Source organism: Megalops cyprinoides, chromosome 5 (assembly GCF_013368585.1).
Source record: "Megalops cyprinoides isolate fMegCyp1 chromosome 5, fMegCyp1.pri, whole genome shotgun sequence".
NCBI lineage: Eukaryota > Metazoa > Chordata > Actinopteri > Elopiformes > Megalopidae > Megalops > Megalops cyprinoides.
Genome location: NC_050587.1, coordinates 17,760,395 through 17,776,137, shown reverse-complemented (window position 1 = coordinate 17,776,137; position 15,743 = coordinate 17,760,395). Strand labels below are relative to the sequence as shown.

At 42.1% G+C, this 15,743-nt stretch overlaps 2 protein-coding genes across 11 annotated transcripts in view; one reads left to right on the top strand and one right to left on the bottom strand.

The window, feature by feature from the left end:
- Window positions 1-8,249, top strand: part of mast4 (microtubule associated serine/threonine kinase family member 4) — a 145,556-nt gene extending 137,307 nt beyond the window's left edge. For all 10 annotated transcript variants that reach the window (XM_036530123.1, XM_036530122.1, XM_036530120.1 and 7 more), the window contains one exon: window positions 229-8,249. In XM_036530123.1, the coding sequence (XP_036386016.1) occupies window positions 229-4,694 (4,466 nt within the window). In that variant the 3' untranslated portion in view covers window positions 4,695-8,249. The remainder of the gene's footprint in view (window positions 1-228) is intronic.
- A 987-nt stretch (window positions 8,250-9,236) lies between these two features.
- cd180 (CD180 molecule) lies at window positions 9,237-15,177 on the bottom strand. Its single transcript, XM_036528769.1, has 4 exons — window positions 15,118-15,177; window positions 12,292-12,452; window positions 10,283-11,901; window positions 9,237-9,244 (listed from the first exon to the last, which is right to left on the bottom strand). Exons 1-4 carry the CDS (start codon window positions 15,175-15,177, stop codon window positions 9,237-9,239), a joined length of 1,848 nt encoding a protein of 615 aa, XP_036384662.1.
- Window positions 15,178-15,743: the final 566 nt, after the last annotated feature.

Below are 15,743 nucleotides of genomic sequence, written 5' to 3'. Positions count from 1 at the left end.
ACTGTAACTATTTACCTTCGGGCAAAATGAAAACATTGAAATGAAATTCAAACTAATGGGCTCTATACAAACTGTGATTATCATAGCGTAGATGTTAAATTCGATTGAAATGATGTCTTTGTGTATATAATTTGTTGTGCTGTTGTATTTAAAAAGATTATAAGAATATGGATATAGTTAGAATGCTTACATATGATTGTCTTTATTCCTTTTCTGCTCTAATTGTAGGTGGGACGTCCTCCCAGAGCAGCTCCCCTAGCTCCAGTGCCCCTAACTCCCCTGCTGGCTCGGGCCACATTCGTCCCAGCACCCTCCACGGCCTGGGTCCTAAGCTGCCGGGACAAAGGCTGAGACAGGGGCGGCGTAAATCAGCTGGCAGCATCCCCCTCTCCCCGCTCGCTCGAACCCCCTCCCCAACCCCCCAGCCCACCTCTCCCCAGCGCTCCCCCTCTCCTCTGTTGAGCCACTCTGTGGGAAGCTCCAAAACCACCCAGGCCTTCCCTGCCAAGATGCACTCGCCCCCCACCATCGTACGTCACATGGTACGGCCCAAGAGTGCCGAGCCGCCCCGCTCGCCCCTCCTCAAGAGGGTCCAGTCCGAAGAGAAGCTCTCCCCCTCCTACCCCGGGGACAAAAAGCACCTCTGCACCCGCAAGCACAGCCTGGAGGTGACGCAGGAAGAGGCGCAGGGGGCGCCCGTCGCCAAGGACCACGTTCTGCAGTGTGTGGAGGAGACGACCTGCGAGACCCCCGCCGTCACCCGGGTGCGGCCCGCCGAGCAGGGCTGCCTCAAGCGGCCGGTCACCCGCAAGATTGGCCGGCAGGAGTCCATCGATGAGCTGGACAAGGAGAAGCTGAAAGCCAAGGTAGTGATGAAGAAGCAGGACTGGACAGAGAGGCGTGAATCCCTGCAAAAGCAGGACGCCCTCCAGGAACCCGGAAGCCCGGAACCGGGCCCGCTGGATGGCAAAGCCGGCAGCTCCACGCTGAAAGATGCACTATATAAGAAGCTGAACACACGTGTGTGTGACGGTATCATGGAGCCACTGGGGAAGGGCCCCGACTCTGTGTCCATTCTCAACGAAGGAGTCAGGACGCCTTGCAGCCAGGGCCTACAGGACTGGAGCGCTCAGAAAGCAGAGAGACCGCTGTCCAGACAGACGAAAGAGGGTGGCAAACCCGAGAGGCTGGACTTCAAAGCCTCCAACGTGGAGTTTGCTAGGAAGAGGCAGTCTTTTGAAGAGAGGGAGGACTGCTTGTGTAGGATCTCCCCCACCATTCACGAGGGGCTCCACCTCACCGCGACAAGGTCCAAAAGCCTGCAGCTGGACTCACCCTTGGTCATGGACCATGTCAAAGGAGCGATGGGCGGGGTCCACGCTGCGCCTGTCATCAGCACAGAAGCACTGGCCCCCAAGCTGCTCAGCGGCAGGGGGGAGAGCGCCGTGGAGAAGCTTCAGATGATCTCCTCCACCGAGGGACCCATCAGGAAGACCTCCTCTGAGTACAAACTGGAAGGGCGACTGGTCTCCTCCTTAAAACCGCTGGAAGGCACCCTGGACATCGCCATGCTCTCTGGCCCGAGGGCCTCCAAAACCGACACCTGTCTGTCCAAGATGGTGGACAACCAGTCGGACCAGGTCTTAGGAGCTCCCGGGCGTCAAAACGGCTGTGAAAAACAGCCGCAGCAGAAGAGCGGTCCTGTAGGAGCTGTAGGTCATGGACCCTCTGTGTCACTGAGCTGCAAAAATCCCATTAAAGAGGAGTCCACCATAGCTAAAGAGAGTAACACACATACAGTCAATCAATGCAGTAGCAATAGTGACAAACCCCTCTTTAGAACTGAGCACTCTTGTGAAGTAACAAGGGGGGCAGCCAAGTCAGATGTCGCAGACCCAAGTGGAAAACCTGAGATCAGGTCCAGTATGAAAGCTAGCCCAGCCATGGTCCATGATTTGAGAGCTTCTCGTCCAAGTGTACATTCTTCTTGTGGCAGAACTCCATCAATAAGAGAGGCCAGCAATGAGGACCAGGAGGATGAGTTGGAGCAGCCCAAGGAAATGCTCCCTTCTAAACCTGAGGGCAGCCCTGAGCTCGCAAATCAACCCTCCACACCCAAGACCTCCCTGCCAGGAGATCCCAATGGGACGCTGTCTGTCCAGAAAGCAGTTCCCGATAATCTCTTGGAAAGTCAAACTGTGGCTCCAAAGAAGTCAGAACCAGTCAAACAAAGTATGGACTCGCAGTCAAGGCTTAGCCAGCCACAGTGCACTGAAAGAGAAAAGCCAGCCTCGGCAACGAGCTCTCCCGTTTCTACTGCATCACAGGGAGACAGAGGCGTGGTCCAAGGGCTCGCTCCGGAGCAAACGTCTGACCAGCTCAAACAAAAAACGGCAAGCTGCAGTGCTAAGCTAAACGCAACACAACGGCTGCCGCCACTTTCTGCTGTTGGCTCTGGAGATGGAAACAAAACTTGTAGTCAGCTTCCACAGGATCAGCACTGCACCGTCAAATCTCAAAGCACAGAGAAGCTCCAGACAAACGTGTCCGTTACTAAAGAGAGCAGCAGTCCTGTCAGCATGGCTGGCGGAAAGGAACTCAAACTCTCCAAGGGTTCTGGAGACAAAGTGGTTGAAGCCAGAGAGGCATGTACAAAAGAGGATACGAAAGGGGGTAAAGCCAAGGAGACCTGCAGTTCTGCAACAGTTAAGACAGACAGTGCACTAAGATATGATCATAAGCCTGGTAGTCATGCAGTGACTAGTAGCACATCAGTACAGAATGCTAATCTCATGTCACCAAAGGTGAAGGGCAGCAGTGCCAAGGCTGGAAATACTGATCAGGAGCCACTGAAAAACACATCTGTGGAAAAGGCTCAGGCTAAGCAATCTACTAACAAATCGGGTATGCCTGATAATGAAAGCCAAAACCTAAAAAAACTGGCAGACACAAAGGTGAAGGATTCTTCAGGTACCATACAAACAGTAAAACAGTCACAGTCAAGCTCAGAATCATCAAGTTCCGTACAAACCGTAAAACAGTCACAGTCTGGCACTAAGGAGTCCTCAAATTATGTGCAGACAATAAAACAGTCACAGTCTAACATTAAGGACTCTCCAAGTCCCATACAGACAGTGAAGCAGTCACAGTCTAACATTAAGGACTCTCCAAGTCCCATACAGACAGTGAAGCAGTCACAGTCTAGTATTAAGGATTCCTCAAGTCCCGTACAGACAGTGAAGCAGTCGCAGTCTAGTATTAAGGACTCTGCGAGTCCCATACAGACAGTGAAGCAGTCACAGTCTAGTATTAAGGACGACTCAAGTCCCATACAGACAGTGAAGCAGCCGCAGTCTAACATTAAGTACTCTCCAAGTCCGATACAGACAGTGAAGCAGTCACAGTCTAGTATTAAGGATGCCTCGAGTCCCTTACAGACAGTGAAGCAGTCACAGTCTAGTATTAAGGATGCCTCAAGTCCCTTACAGACAGTGAAGCAGTCACAGTCTAGTATTAAGGACTCTGCGAGTCCCTTACAGACAGTGAAGCAGTCACAGTCTAGTATTAAGGACGACTCAAGTCCCATACAGACAGTGAAGCAGTCGCAGTCTAACATTAAGTACTCTCCAAGTCCGATACAGACAGTGAAGCAGTCACAGTCTAGTATTAAGGATGCCTCGAGTCCCTTACAGACAGTGAAGCAGTCACAGTCTAGTATTAAGGATTCTGCAAGTCTCATACAGACGGTGAAGCAGTCACAGTCTAACATTAAGGACTCTGCGAGTCCCATACAGACAGTGAAGCAGTCACAGTCTAGTAGTAAGGATGCCTCGAGTCCCATACAGACAGTGAGGCAGTCACAATCTGGTGTAAAGGAGCCCTTAGATTCTGTGCAGACAGTAAAACAGTCACAGTCCAGCATTAAAGAGATCTCGTGTCCAGTACAGACAGTAAAACAGCCTGGTGTGCTTTTTGGAAAGCAAGCCCCTGTGAACCCCCAAATAACCGCAAAAGGTAAACCAAAAGTGGAAACATCTTCTGTTTCACTATCAGGTTGTAAAGCAGTGGAGGACTCTGGGAAAGGTGGCAGGGAAAATCAAGAGCAACCAACTGTTAAGGAATGCCACAGTGTGAAACAAAAAGAGCAAACATCACTCACCGCGAGCAGGCTGGAGGCTCAGAAAGAGCTGCTGAAACCCAGCAGCAGTCAGACAGCGCCTCCCAGTGGTGCTCTGCCGCCACCGCTACCTGTACCAGCAGAGAAAAGAAGAGAAGCACACAAGCACAGCGAAGCACTTTCAGCCAAGTCTAATATCAGCACAGCAGATGAGGGGGGCTCGCGCGCAGCAAAGGAGAGCCACGTGAGACAGCCGCCGGAGGCTCGAGGGGCAGACTCTCTGAGGCAAACGGGTGACGTCATGGGCGGCGCTGCCGCTGTCAAAGCCGAGCTGAAACAGGGCACAGGAGAAACGAGGAGCGGGAGCACTGAAAAGCAGACTTCCACCAGCAGAAAAGAGCAAGGTGAAAAGAAGAGGAAAGAACATGTCCCAGAGCAGGTGTCCACAATGAAAAATTCTCGCAAAGACACATTGAAAACGGCCTCGCTAAACGAAAGTGTGGCTTCGGATAAGGACTCTGTCCGGAACAAGCAAGCCAAGGAATCGGCACGGGGCTCCACACACAAAAAATCGTAAGAGGTACCCAAGCAGTAGCTGCCACTTGGATCGCACTGTGCAGTGTTTAAAAGGAAGCGAGGCGAGCATTTTTTTTTGTTTGTTTGTTTTGTTTGGTGCGCAGTATCATTTTTGAGTTGAAATATGTTTTCCCATGCCTTCTATTTTTGAGAACCGGTGAAGCTGTTACCCACAGTGTTTGTACAGCAAGAGAGAGGTGTGTGTGCATGCGTGTGCGTGTGTGTTTGCGCGTGTGAGAGCAGATGAAGGAGGCGAAGCAGACTGCTTTATAAATATCTGTTGAAAAAGAGAACTATCGAATTTAAGACTGAATGTAGACATCGTGATTTGCTGCTGATTTGAATCATTCACCAAAATGTTTTATTTATGATTGTTTCGTATGGTTTTCCTTTCAGATGTGCTCTACTGTGGAGAAAAAAAAGTGAAAAAAGTGTCAAAATTTGCATTTTGGGGCGAAGAGGTATATTTTTATTGACAGCCGAAGTTTGTGCAATCATAGTGCAGTAGTGGCGTTTTGGAGAGGCCTTTTTAAGGGTTAAATAGCGATGTGCCAATTTGAGGTTGTTTGGAATTGCACTCAGTACCAAACTAGGACCACCTTCAAATGTAGAAAAGGTTATTCATCTGCAGTCTCAGAGTGGTTATGTACGCGTAGGCATAAGCAAATGAATACATTTCACTCTCGCTGAAACTGGTAGTCTAGCATGTAAATCAGAGCGCGCACTTAGCACGTTTGTCAAATCAGCCATTTCAAGAGAACACTTTTCAGTGCTGATCATGCGCCAAGGACTCCTCATGCAAATAACTGAAAATGAATGTCACCAAAATGTTTTTTTTTATTATTAGTACTGTTAGTGTTGTTGTTGTTTTTTGATTAGAGAGGGAGTGTGTGCTTTTGTTTTGGGTAGTGGTGCACAGATGGAATGCACTGAGTACTGTGCTTCTCACCTAGAACTATTTAATATAGAATCATCTTACGGTTCTGGATTTTCATTAAGTCATATCTAGTGGAAGGGGCCTTACACTTTGTGGGAATTATACTTGCTGTTTTTAGCAGGTTTTGGAGAAATTCACATTCCTTTCACATGCATCTCTTTACATTTCTAAAAATAATTCATTTTTATGCAAAATACTGTAAATATGATCAAACTAACTGTAAAAAAGGGGATTTATGGGCTTAATTGTGAGTATTGTTTGTTTTATATGTATATATTTTGTTAGGTCATATGTTTGTATTCTCCAGAATCTGTAACTAGTTATGAGTCATTTTTCCTCTGCTTGGCAATTCTGTCTTCTCAAATACAGTAAGCTAGTGTAATGTCTGCACATGTTCAAAAAGGCATAGGACAAGACAAGTATCATATCTCTCAAGCTCGGTCTTTTTAACACTTTGTGACATGCTATGTTTTTTTTTTCTTTTTTACTTGAAGTAAATGCAAAACTAATACACATGCCGCAGCCGCAGCTTAAAGGGAAACGACACCTTTCCTCAGATGTAGCTTTGGGACACAGGTATGTCGGAGGTTAACAATCGGTCACCAGGAGAGCATTATGCCACGTTGTGATGCCTGTATTGTGGGTGTGGCTCATGTAGACTTTCCATTTCAAACCCCTGGTGTTTGTATATTGTGAGAGTGTGAGCAGAGTCAGGGTCTCATGAAAGGACTGCAGATTCAAAAGTTCTGTAAGCTATATTGTGGGAAAGGTTCATTGGTGTCTTTTTAACCAGTCAAATATATTTTCAAGGGTGTTTTTTTTATTGAAACATGCATTTGTTTAGATACACACAGTAGGAGAACACATTTTTGGTCAAGAACAACAGGGGAAAGGGCTCAAATAAAGCAAGTTCACCCATTACCGTAGCAACTGACAAGACAGAGCCACCAGATATTACATAAGGGAGATGACCTGGGAGTCTTACTCTAGCCATGTGGTTTTATTACATGAAATACAATGCTTACAAAAACAAATAATTAATTATGTGATATGATTAACTGAAAAAACATGTTGTTTATCCTAATATCCACTCAGTTCAAATTTATATTATTTACACAAATAGTAGAATTGTTTAGAGAGAAGGATATGCATGCTCTACGTATAATACTTTAAGATAAATATACTCAAGTCAAAGAGGAACTGTAGACATGGATTTATTTTCTGTTTAAGTTATGTTGTAATGTAGATGGTGTAATGCAAACATTTTCTTTTGGATATTCCAAATGAAAATTGCACCGTCGGACATTTCAATATATAACGTTTACATGCACAGGGTGTTCATGTCCATGGTTTCCAAAATGCTTACAAAATCAGCTGTGGTAGAATATTTTGTCATAACAACTGTGACAGGATGCAAAAATTTAATCTCTAATTTTGTACTAACCAAACTGGAAAAGAAGTCTATACCGTGTCTTCTGGGTCATGTCTTTTTCATCTCTTTAAAGCATAGATAAAACAACATGTATCCGGGCCATCTTTTACAGCTGATGGCATTGTCTCCATTTGCTTTAATGTCTTTTAAGGGGGATTTCTGCACAAGGCTTTAGTGAGGCATCAAACCTGTGTACGTTTGTAAACCCCCCTTAACTGAGCTTGAAAATGAGAGAAGTAAATGCTTTTCATACTGCAATACATGTAGTGTTGACTGTAGCTTCTGAATCCTAGACTTTGTAGTAGAAAATTAAAAAAATATGTATACCTATAATTGGACAAATCTGTAGAAATAGCATATTTTAGGACTGTGCAAGTAAAAGATAATGCTCAGGCACTGATTAAAGGATTTTTAAATGATATTATTAAAATCAGTTTTACTGGGTATTCTACGTATTCCACATAAGGTAATACACCATATATTTTGATATGATGGGGGAGGGAAATGCACCTTAACCTTAGATTCTACCCCTCATTGAAATATATGGAGACAAATAACATCGCTGAAAAGAGGGAAAAAAAATACTGTAGTCTTATGGTGTATAAGTTGCTTTCTATTATATCTGTTCCAGATCATGAAAAGCTAAAAGTAATACTTGTGAAAATAAATCACACGACTTTGAGCGATCAAACACCTGTTTGTCCCCATGCCTTTTCTTCAGAATATCGACCTGTTTGAATCCTTAAAGCACATTTAATGTTTGTTTACAGATATTTCATGGATGTATATTTTGTATATTGTATTATTAATTTGCCAAATCTATGTGCTGCATCACAGAAAGTATATGGTGATAGTGTATGTAGCTTGTGGCTCATCTTCCCAGTCAGCTGTGCTGTAAAAAAGACCGTCAGTCTATGTGGTAGCCAGTTCAATTCTCTGTGTGTAAATGACCTGTCAAGTTCTATACGGTTTTGCTTGTTTTTTTCCCCCCCATTTGTTTGTTTTCATTTTTTTTTTGTGTGAACTAGTATTAGATGAACCCGCTGATTAAAGTGTGTCTTTTAGGATCTGTGCAATAAAGAAGTGTTTGCATTTTGTATTTTGCCCACGGAAAGCTCTATGGATGTCATAGATGTTGTATATTAAACAGATATTTATACTTCTAAAGTTGCATAACACTAAAAATAAAAAGCATGACAAAATTCTATTTGTTTGTCTTTTGTAATTGATTGAGTGGTTGACAGATTTTTGTGTGCTGGCATTTCATGGGATGTGCTTTGCACTTTAAATACTGCAAATTAAAATTGTGAGTAGTAATAATCTTTATGTTTTAAGTGCCTTCCTTGCGTTGAATTCAGGTCAGGGTCTGTCACTATCAGTGTCACCCTCATTAGATATACTGTACCATATAGGAGCACAAAACAATGTTGAATTTGTCACCTCCATATTAAAGCACATGCTTCAACCATGTTTAATATTTTATTTATTATTTCAAATCTGGAATTCATGCTGTATTATGAATGCCATAAAGTAATATTTTAATATTTGTTACCTTTACTGTACTGAAGTTGTTCTGATTTACAGTATAAGCACACATCTGACATGCAATTTACTTACCATTACTGTCTTTTACCCCTGAAATACATTCATTAACCCACAGCTTTCCAATATAAAAGCCAGAAGGTATTTTAAAGTTGTTCCAATGTGGACCAGAAAGGCCCAGTCATTTAAGCGCTAAAAGCACAGGATGTGGAGTTTGGATGAATACTAGATTTCACGTTCACTCACCAACCTCCCATAATATTTACTTAGTGGAGTTCTTGAAAGTAATGTCTTACCCTTTCAAACACATGCAACATAATCTCAACAAAAATCCAAAAATCCCTCAGGAACAGATCTACTTACAATTAAATGAACTGAATAAATTGCACATAAGAAATTAACTATGGCAATCCTGACCACATACGGTATTTACCAGGTGTCTAAATAACCTTACCAAGAAAAAATAGGCTTTTCTTGAATCTCCACTGCACATAGTTCTGTTCCCTGGGTTCAAATAGGAGAGAAACAAAAGTCCTAATCACCCTACCTCAGTTTGCAAACATTACTTTTAATGAAAGTTTCTTCCAATCTGTACATCATGCTGCAAGTTTGGTCATGTACTCGCTGTATCCTCAGCCTTCTTGGGAATATCCAGGGTGGGAGTTAAGAATGACACACTGGCACACTATAAAAGTTTCTCTCAGAAACATATGAGAAATAATGATTTTAAGCAAACGAGTTTATCAACAAACACTAAGACTATTTTTTTTTTTTTTGCTGTCAGTCAGTCACTTTGTAGTCAAACCACAAAAAAGGTTATTGTCACCCTATACCACCTTCATTTCATTTTGCCCCTGTAAGTGACCCATCCTTCTGAGTAATGTTAAAGTGCAGTCTTTCTCTGCCTTGGACAAAGCTAGCAAGCTAGCTAGGTGGCTAACAGTGATTTACCATCATAATTCGATTAGTATTTTTCCCCCAAGGAAAAAAACATGAATTCGGATGGAATACTGAGAATATGAGAACGAACAATGTTAATTCTTTAAATCAACATACTTGGCTTCCTAGTTTTCTGCTCTGGGAACACCAGACATCCCCAAAAGAGAGCAATGTATTGTGTGAGATTCAAGTATGGGAATGGATAACAGATTGTCTAATGATTTTGTCATTCATTTTTGCATATGAGCCTATAATGCTGCTCGCAATAGATTACTAGACCTAACCATGTGGGAAAACATCAATCTAATGAAGCTGTCAGTTCAAGACACAATCAAATGTTACATTAATTGTCATTTTAGTCCTGTTAGCCAAATTGTCTGGTTTATACAAAACATACAGATTATTTACCAAGTTATAGTATTTACAACATGAAGAGGCTCACAGGTTGATGAAACAAATTGGAAAAATAAATGGGAAAAACTCAGTAGTACAGAAGCTTTCAGTGAACCTGCTGGTCATCATAAAGGATATAACTCTCAATTAATTGGTTAATGTAATACTGTTGTATTTCTCATAGTATTTAAGTGCTATTCCAACTCTTCATATGGCTTAGCTCTCTGGTAATGTAATACAGTTGTACTAATCTTCCTTCTTAGTTTCTTCACTGTAAGGATCACACTTATTGCAATGGAAATTAAAATTCCAAATGTCCCTAAAATGACTATTTCAGCTGGGATACCACAGCGCAACTGTACATCCAAGATCTCTTTCTTGGAATCTCCGCAAACGGTCGCCTTGGGTCGCATTATTTTATCAGCATTCTCCTGTGCCCACTGGATGAACTGAATGTTGGAACAGTTGCATGCCAAAGGGTTATATCTCAGGTCAATTTTACTACCAGTCCCTAAGCCTTTGAAACTTTCACCATCAACAATTTCAATTTCGTTTCGAGCGAAGTTCAGCTGAATGTGTTCTAGAGAATAGAAAGGGCCGCTTCTGAAAGTGACCAGTTTGTTACCACTGAGGTCGACATATACAAGATTGGTAAGGACCTGGAACACATTGTCTTTCATAGCTGTGATGCCACACTCTGATAGGATCAAGGTCTCCAGAAGCGGTATATGTTTAAATGTCTCCGTGTCAGAAATGACCCCCAGATGAAAGTAGTTACCACTCAAAGTTAGGTGGCGCAGGCTCGGCAGCCCCTGCAGCAATTCAACGTCGCTGAGGTTGACTTTCGACCATGAGAGGTTGAGGGTCTGGAGCTGCAGCAAGTTTCTGAACGGCCCTTCGTCTGAGCTGTGAGAGAACGATAAATGGGCGCAGTCTAGGAGATTGAGCTGAGGTGTCCTCCCAAATGGAAGACTCTCCCACTGCATGTGGGGGTTGCGGCTGAGTTTGAGGTAGCGAAGATTGCCCAGACCCTCCAGCTGTTTGCTGCAACATTGCGATCCTGTCTGCAGGTTGCTTTCGCTAAGATCCAGGAACTCGAGCTTTGAGAGACCCTTCAGGCAGCTCTCTTGGAACCAAAGCTTGTTTTTGTTCCTCTTCATGGACAGGTGTGACAGAGATGGAAAATTGTGAGCATTGATGTGACACACATCCTGAAAGCTGTTTTCATCCAGGGAGATGTGGGTTAGGGATCCCATGTTCGTGATGTTTGAGGGGAGGTAGGACAGGTGTGCCCTGGTGAGGTGAAGTCTCTGAACCCCGTTGAAACACTTAAATGTTGCATTGTTAAGGTCGGGGAAATGATGTAACTGGAGGCTCACTTCCTTCACATCAATATAGCACAGACCTTGGAGGGACTTAGTCGTGGTGTATACTTTTTTAGTGCCCTCGTATACTCCTAGTTTCAGGATGTTTGTTGTCAGTCCCCTTAGTCCTGTGAGGATGCCAGAGATGTTCACTTTGTCATAGCAGCCACTGAAGTCCAGACTGTTGAGCTTAAAGGAATCAAAAGCACCGGGTTCAATGTGGACAATGCCATTGCCTTTAAAGCTAAGGTCAATCCCAGTGTTGTACTTCAGATATGACATGTCTGTAGCTGCTATATTCTGAATATCATTCATCTGCAAGTTGACACTCTTCATCGTTGGCCTTATGACGCTTCTGAGATTCTGTAAGGAAAAAATGTTGTTGTCTCCAAACTCTAGGGTCTCCAAAAAGTTTAGATTTCTGCTGGGTATGAATTCCAGATTACTGACTGAGGTCTGAGCCAAACTGAGATATTTTAATGCCCGCGGGCCATCAAAAGCACTGAAAGCCAGGAATAGTAGTTGGTTCCCATTTAAAATAAGTGTCTCCAGGTCATTTTGGCTTTGGAAGGCATCCTCAAACATCCAGTTAATTCTGCATCTGAAATATTGGGAAAGACACTGTTTGTGAAAGGCAATAAGGAATATAAGGTATTACATGCCAAAATGGGTGGATGATACCTTACCATTACATATCTATCAGTCTGTCCATCTGTCTGTCTCTATATCTTTGCACAATTCACCTATCCACACATACACACACACCAGATTCCGGAATATTCTACAGAATATTTTTTCGACATATTGCAAATTTTTAAATATGTACTACATATTTGCCACTTTATTAGATGCACTTTGTAAGTCACTCTTGATAAGATCATCTGCTAAATGACAAGTATGTAACGTAATGTGATGCAGTTTCTGCAACTCTGTTTTTAATAAATACTGTCTCCCATGCAGCCGATCCTCAGTGTGGTGTCTGATTATGCACCTGGTCAGATCCAAGGAGACAAGACTCTTGAACCTGCCAAAAGTGGTGTTGTAAATGGAAGGCAGGTAGTTGAAACTGAAATCTAAAATCTGAGTTGAACTGGGGAGTTCATCCGGAATGTTTTGGAAGTTGTGACCACTGCAGTCATAGCCTTCATCAATCTGATAAAAAAAAGAAAAAACAATGAGGTTATATATTTTTTCTGAATTCTAATGTGTGCATGTACAACTCTTGAAATGATAATTTAGGTACACACTTGCATTTACTTTGATGGGCAGAGACGCCCAAGCTGAATAGAGGAAGAAAATAAATAGAATGTGAGCTCCATTTTGGCTGTTTCACTGTAATGCTTTGTGGCAGTGTAAGCAGTTAGATGTATTTTTGTTTGTATTTTCCTGGACTGTGTATTGATTTGACATTGCTATAAATCATACATTTCAGAGTTAACTATCTGAAAAAGGAAATCCAGATTGAAATTTCTGACGGTGGAGTAGAAATGAATAATCCCACACTAAGGAAGCAGGTTCAGTTCAACAGAGTAAGTTTGACTTACCTGAGAGCACAGTGTTTTTGAGGATGGAATAGTTTCACTCAACCAGATCAGATGCCAAAAAGCAAAGGCAGATAAAAGCAACACTCTATCCATAATGGAACCTACTGAAATAAAATGAACTTTCTCAGCTTTTCATGAGAACAAAGAACTAGCAGAACCTGAAACTGGTACTGATAGGGAAGTAGAAGCTTGTTCTTCCTTAGTCATTTTGAAAGTGCTGATATTGAGCAGTAGCGTGGCATAGTGGTAAGGATCTTGGTTGCTGGTTTGACTCTCAGGCTAGATACAACTGTTGTACTCTTGAGTATGGTGCTTAACCTCAGTTTCCCCTAAATGTTCAGATTTTGCTAGTTTGGTGGATTTAGATCAATGTTCGAGTGTCTCAAGTAGAAAGTTTGAGGTTCTTGTCTGTTTATTCTCTATGATATGTATAGATTAACAAATAGATTAAACAATTAAATACCTTTGAAAGTTTGTGGAAGCAACTAGGGCCTCAGATGAATTTAAATATGTGCTACTTTTTAGTGTTTCCTACAACATTTAGCAGTCATTGAGACAGATATTCTGTGTAGACAGAAAAATGTAATATCAAGCCAAAAGGCAAGGTAGAATGGCGTTAGAGAAAATAGAGGTATAGTTTAAGAAAACCACAAGACAGTATTTGTTCAGCTGCTTGCAGCTTTCACAAAATATTTATAATTATACAATTATACCAAACAGTGTACAAAACGATGCAACAGAATATTCGGTCTAACTGTGAACAAAATCAATTTTTTCACCCTTTTTTCCTCATACAGCTTTTGAAAGCAGTTCAAAGGGACATGGAAAAATTGAATTTTTTTCACCCTTGTCACTGATGGGATTTATTGACACCGTAAAATGCAATGTTATTGATCCATACTCAATGGTCACATTTAACCTAGTTAACAATGCTTCTTAATTAGCTCATTTTACTGGAAGCAAAAATATACAGTATATATGATGAAAAGGCACTGTAAACTGTTAACTGTAGAGATAATATATATTATTTGACTTAAGTATGTCCATATGAAGACAGTGGAAATATGGTACAACAGAATTGTATATGTGTTCAGGACGTTTCATGTGGTGACACTAACCATGCAGTCAAACCTGTTTTTACAGTTGGTATTATTTGCTGGCAACAGGAACAAGTTGCTACACAAAAGAACAATACCTTTTTATATTTATCAAGAATCGGCTTCATTTGCTACCTATCTGCCACTATAGTCAGTAAGGTATTTACACTAACCTTATGTAAATTACTAATTCTGTAGTGCTGCTTACATCTATGCATGGATGCAATTTGCATTTAGATTTTCTCTTTCCCTTGCCTTTTTACTTCTGAAATGTTTGGTTTATTATACTGTGTGTACAAAATTAAAGATATAAACATACCTGTGTACAAACAGTAAACATATTGTGTACATACATTATGATATAAGTAGCTGGATATGTAACATATTTCAATGCATTCCTGTTTGGGACAAGTCTGTCTATATGTTCATACACTATACTTTCACCACACCCTGCGTTTTCCATGTAATGCCATGTTCTCATCAATGTCCAGTGCTTTGCTTTTATCTTCAACTCCTACATTTTGATCTCAGAGTCATAAGTACAATCTTAGATGAGCACGTTTGTGTCAATTTGCACTCATATTTTCAATTAAATGTGTGATTTCAAATCACATTTACTTTTAAAACTTGAAGTCTCAAGTGACTTCATCCAGCTTTCTTTCTCGTTATTTTGATTGTATACTGCATTACAGGATAATCATTACATATTATGCTTCATGCAAGCAGACCACAAATTGATGCTAAAAAACTAATAAACCACCACTTTGACTAGACTATTTCTTTCTTAGCTTGTCCTAAAGTATGCTGTTTAGATTTTAGTTTTATTTCATTTTTAAATCGCTAAGCATGTTCCTGCTGTACTTATATATAACGTATATTGCATATTTTGCGCAAAACATGAAACTAATATTTCGAGTTCATTTCATTACCAAAAAACAACCCCCCCCCCCCCCCCCCCCCAAAGAGGATACAGTAAATATATATGTGAGGAACACACCAACCTGTGAGTGTTGGCCACAGGAGGTCAGTGGTGCCGGGCGTATGAGGGGACTGCCTGTAGAGAAGCTGGCACTGTCTCTGCTCCAGGTGTCGGGAGGGACGCATCACCTCCTCATGTCTGATGGATTTATTACAGGCTGCTGATGAGCCGCAGCCTTTTTCCAACAACGCACTGACCCGGGAGTTCTTCTGTCCCATCTGCAATCCATTAGGACCCGGCGAGAGCCTGTCAGACATACCCTGCGCTTCCCATGATCCTCTGCGCCATTACACCAGCGGACCTAAAAGCAGCAGTCGTGTTTGCCAACATCAGCACAAGCCCAGTCATTATTCAACAGGCCAACTTTAGGCCACTTACAAAATGAATTCAGGTGCAGGTGCAGGTGCATGTATTCAAGCTAATACAGAGACTACCGTGAGAGATGTGAATTGTTGTAATCATACAGAGCCAAAGGCCAATTGCTGACAGGCATGTTATAATTTCTAATTTCTAACAACACACGGTATTGGTCAACAGTCTCTCCGAGTCTCTCAACAGTCACTTTTCAGGATTGCGCTGGAGTGAAAGAGTGGCTGCTAATTTGGAAGTACTGTGTGACAGTTAATTCAGCTGCCGGAGTCAAAAATCATGACTGTATTGTGCTGTAGTGTGCATTATAGAGCCTGAGCAGCAGGTGGCAATGTGATCCCATGGCTCCTCACTTCCTTTTTTTTTTTTTTTTTTTTTTGTGCGCTGCACATGTTTGACTATTACGCAATCTCCATCTCCTACAGCGGGATTAAGGAGACACACATTATATAAA

What these genes read in the sequence shown, in the direction of transcription:
- cd180 (XM_036528769.1), bottom strand. Translation starts at nt 15,177, where the DNA reads ATGTCTGACAGGCTCTCGCCGGGTCCTAATGGATTGCAGATGGGACAG. An exon ending in TGGGACAGAAGAACTCCCGG is followed by an intron (nt 12,453 to 15,117) that starts GTCAGTGCGTTG and finishes TTTTTTTATCAG; the next exon opens with ATTGATGAAGGCTATGACTG. An exon ending in GTCTCCTTGGATCTGACCAG is followed by an intron (nt 11,902 to 12,291) that starts GTGCATAATCAG and finishes CCAATATTTCAG; the next exon opens with ATGCAGAATTAACTGGATGT.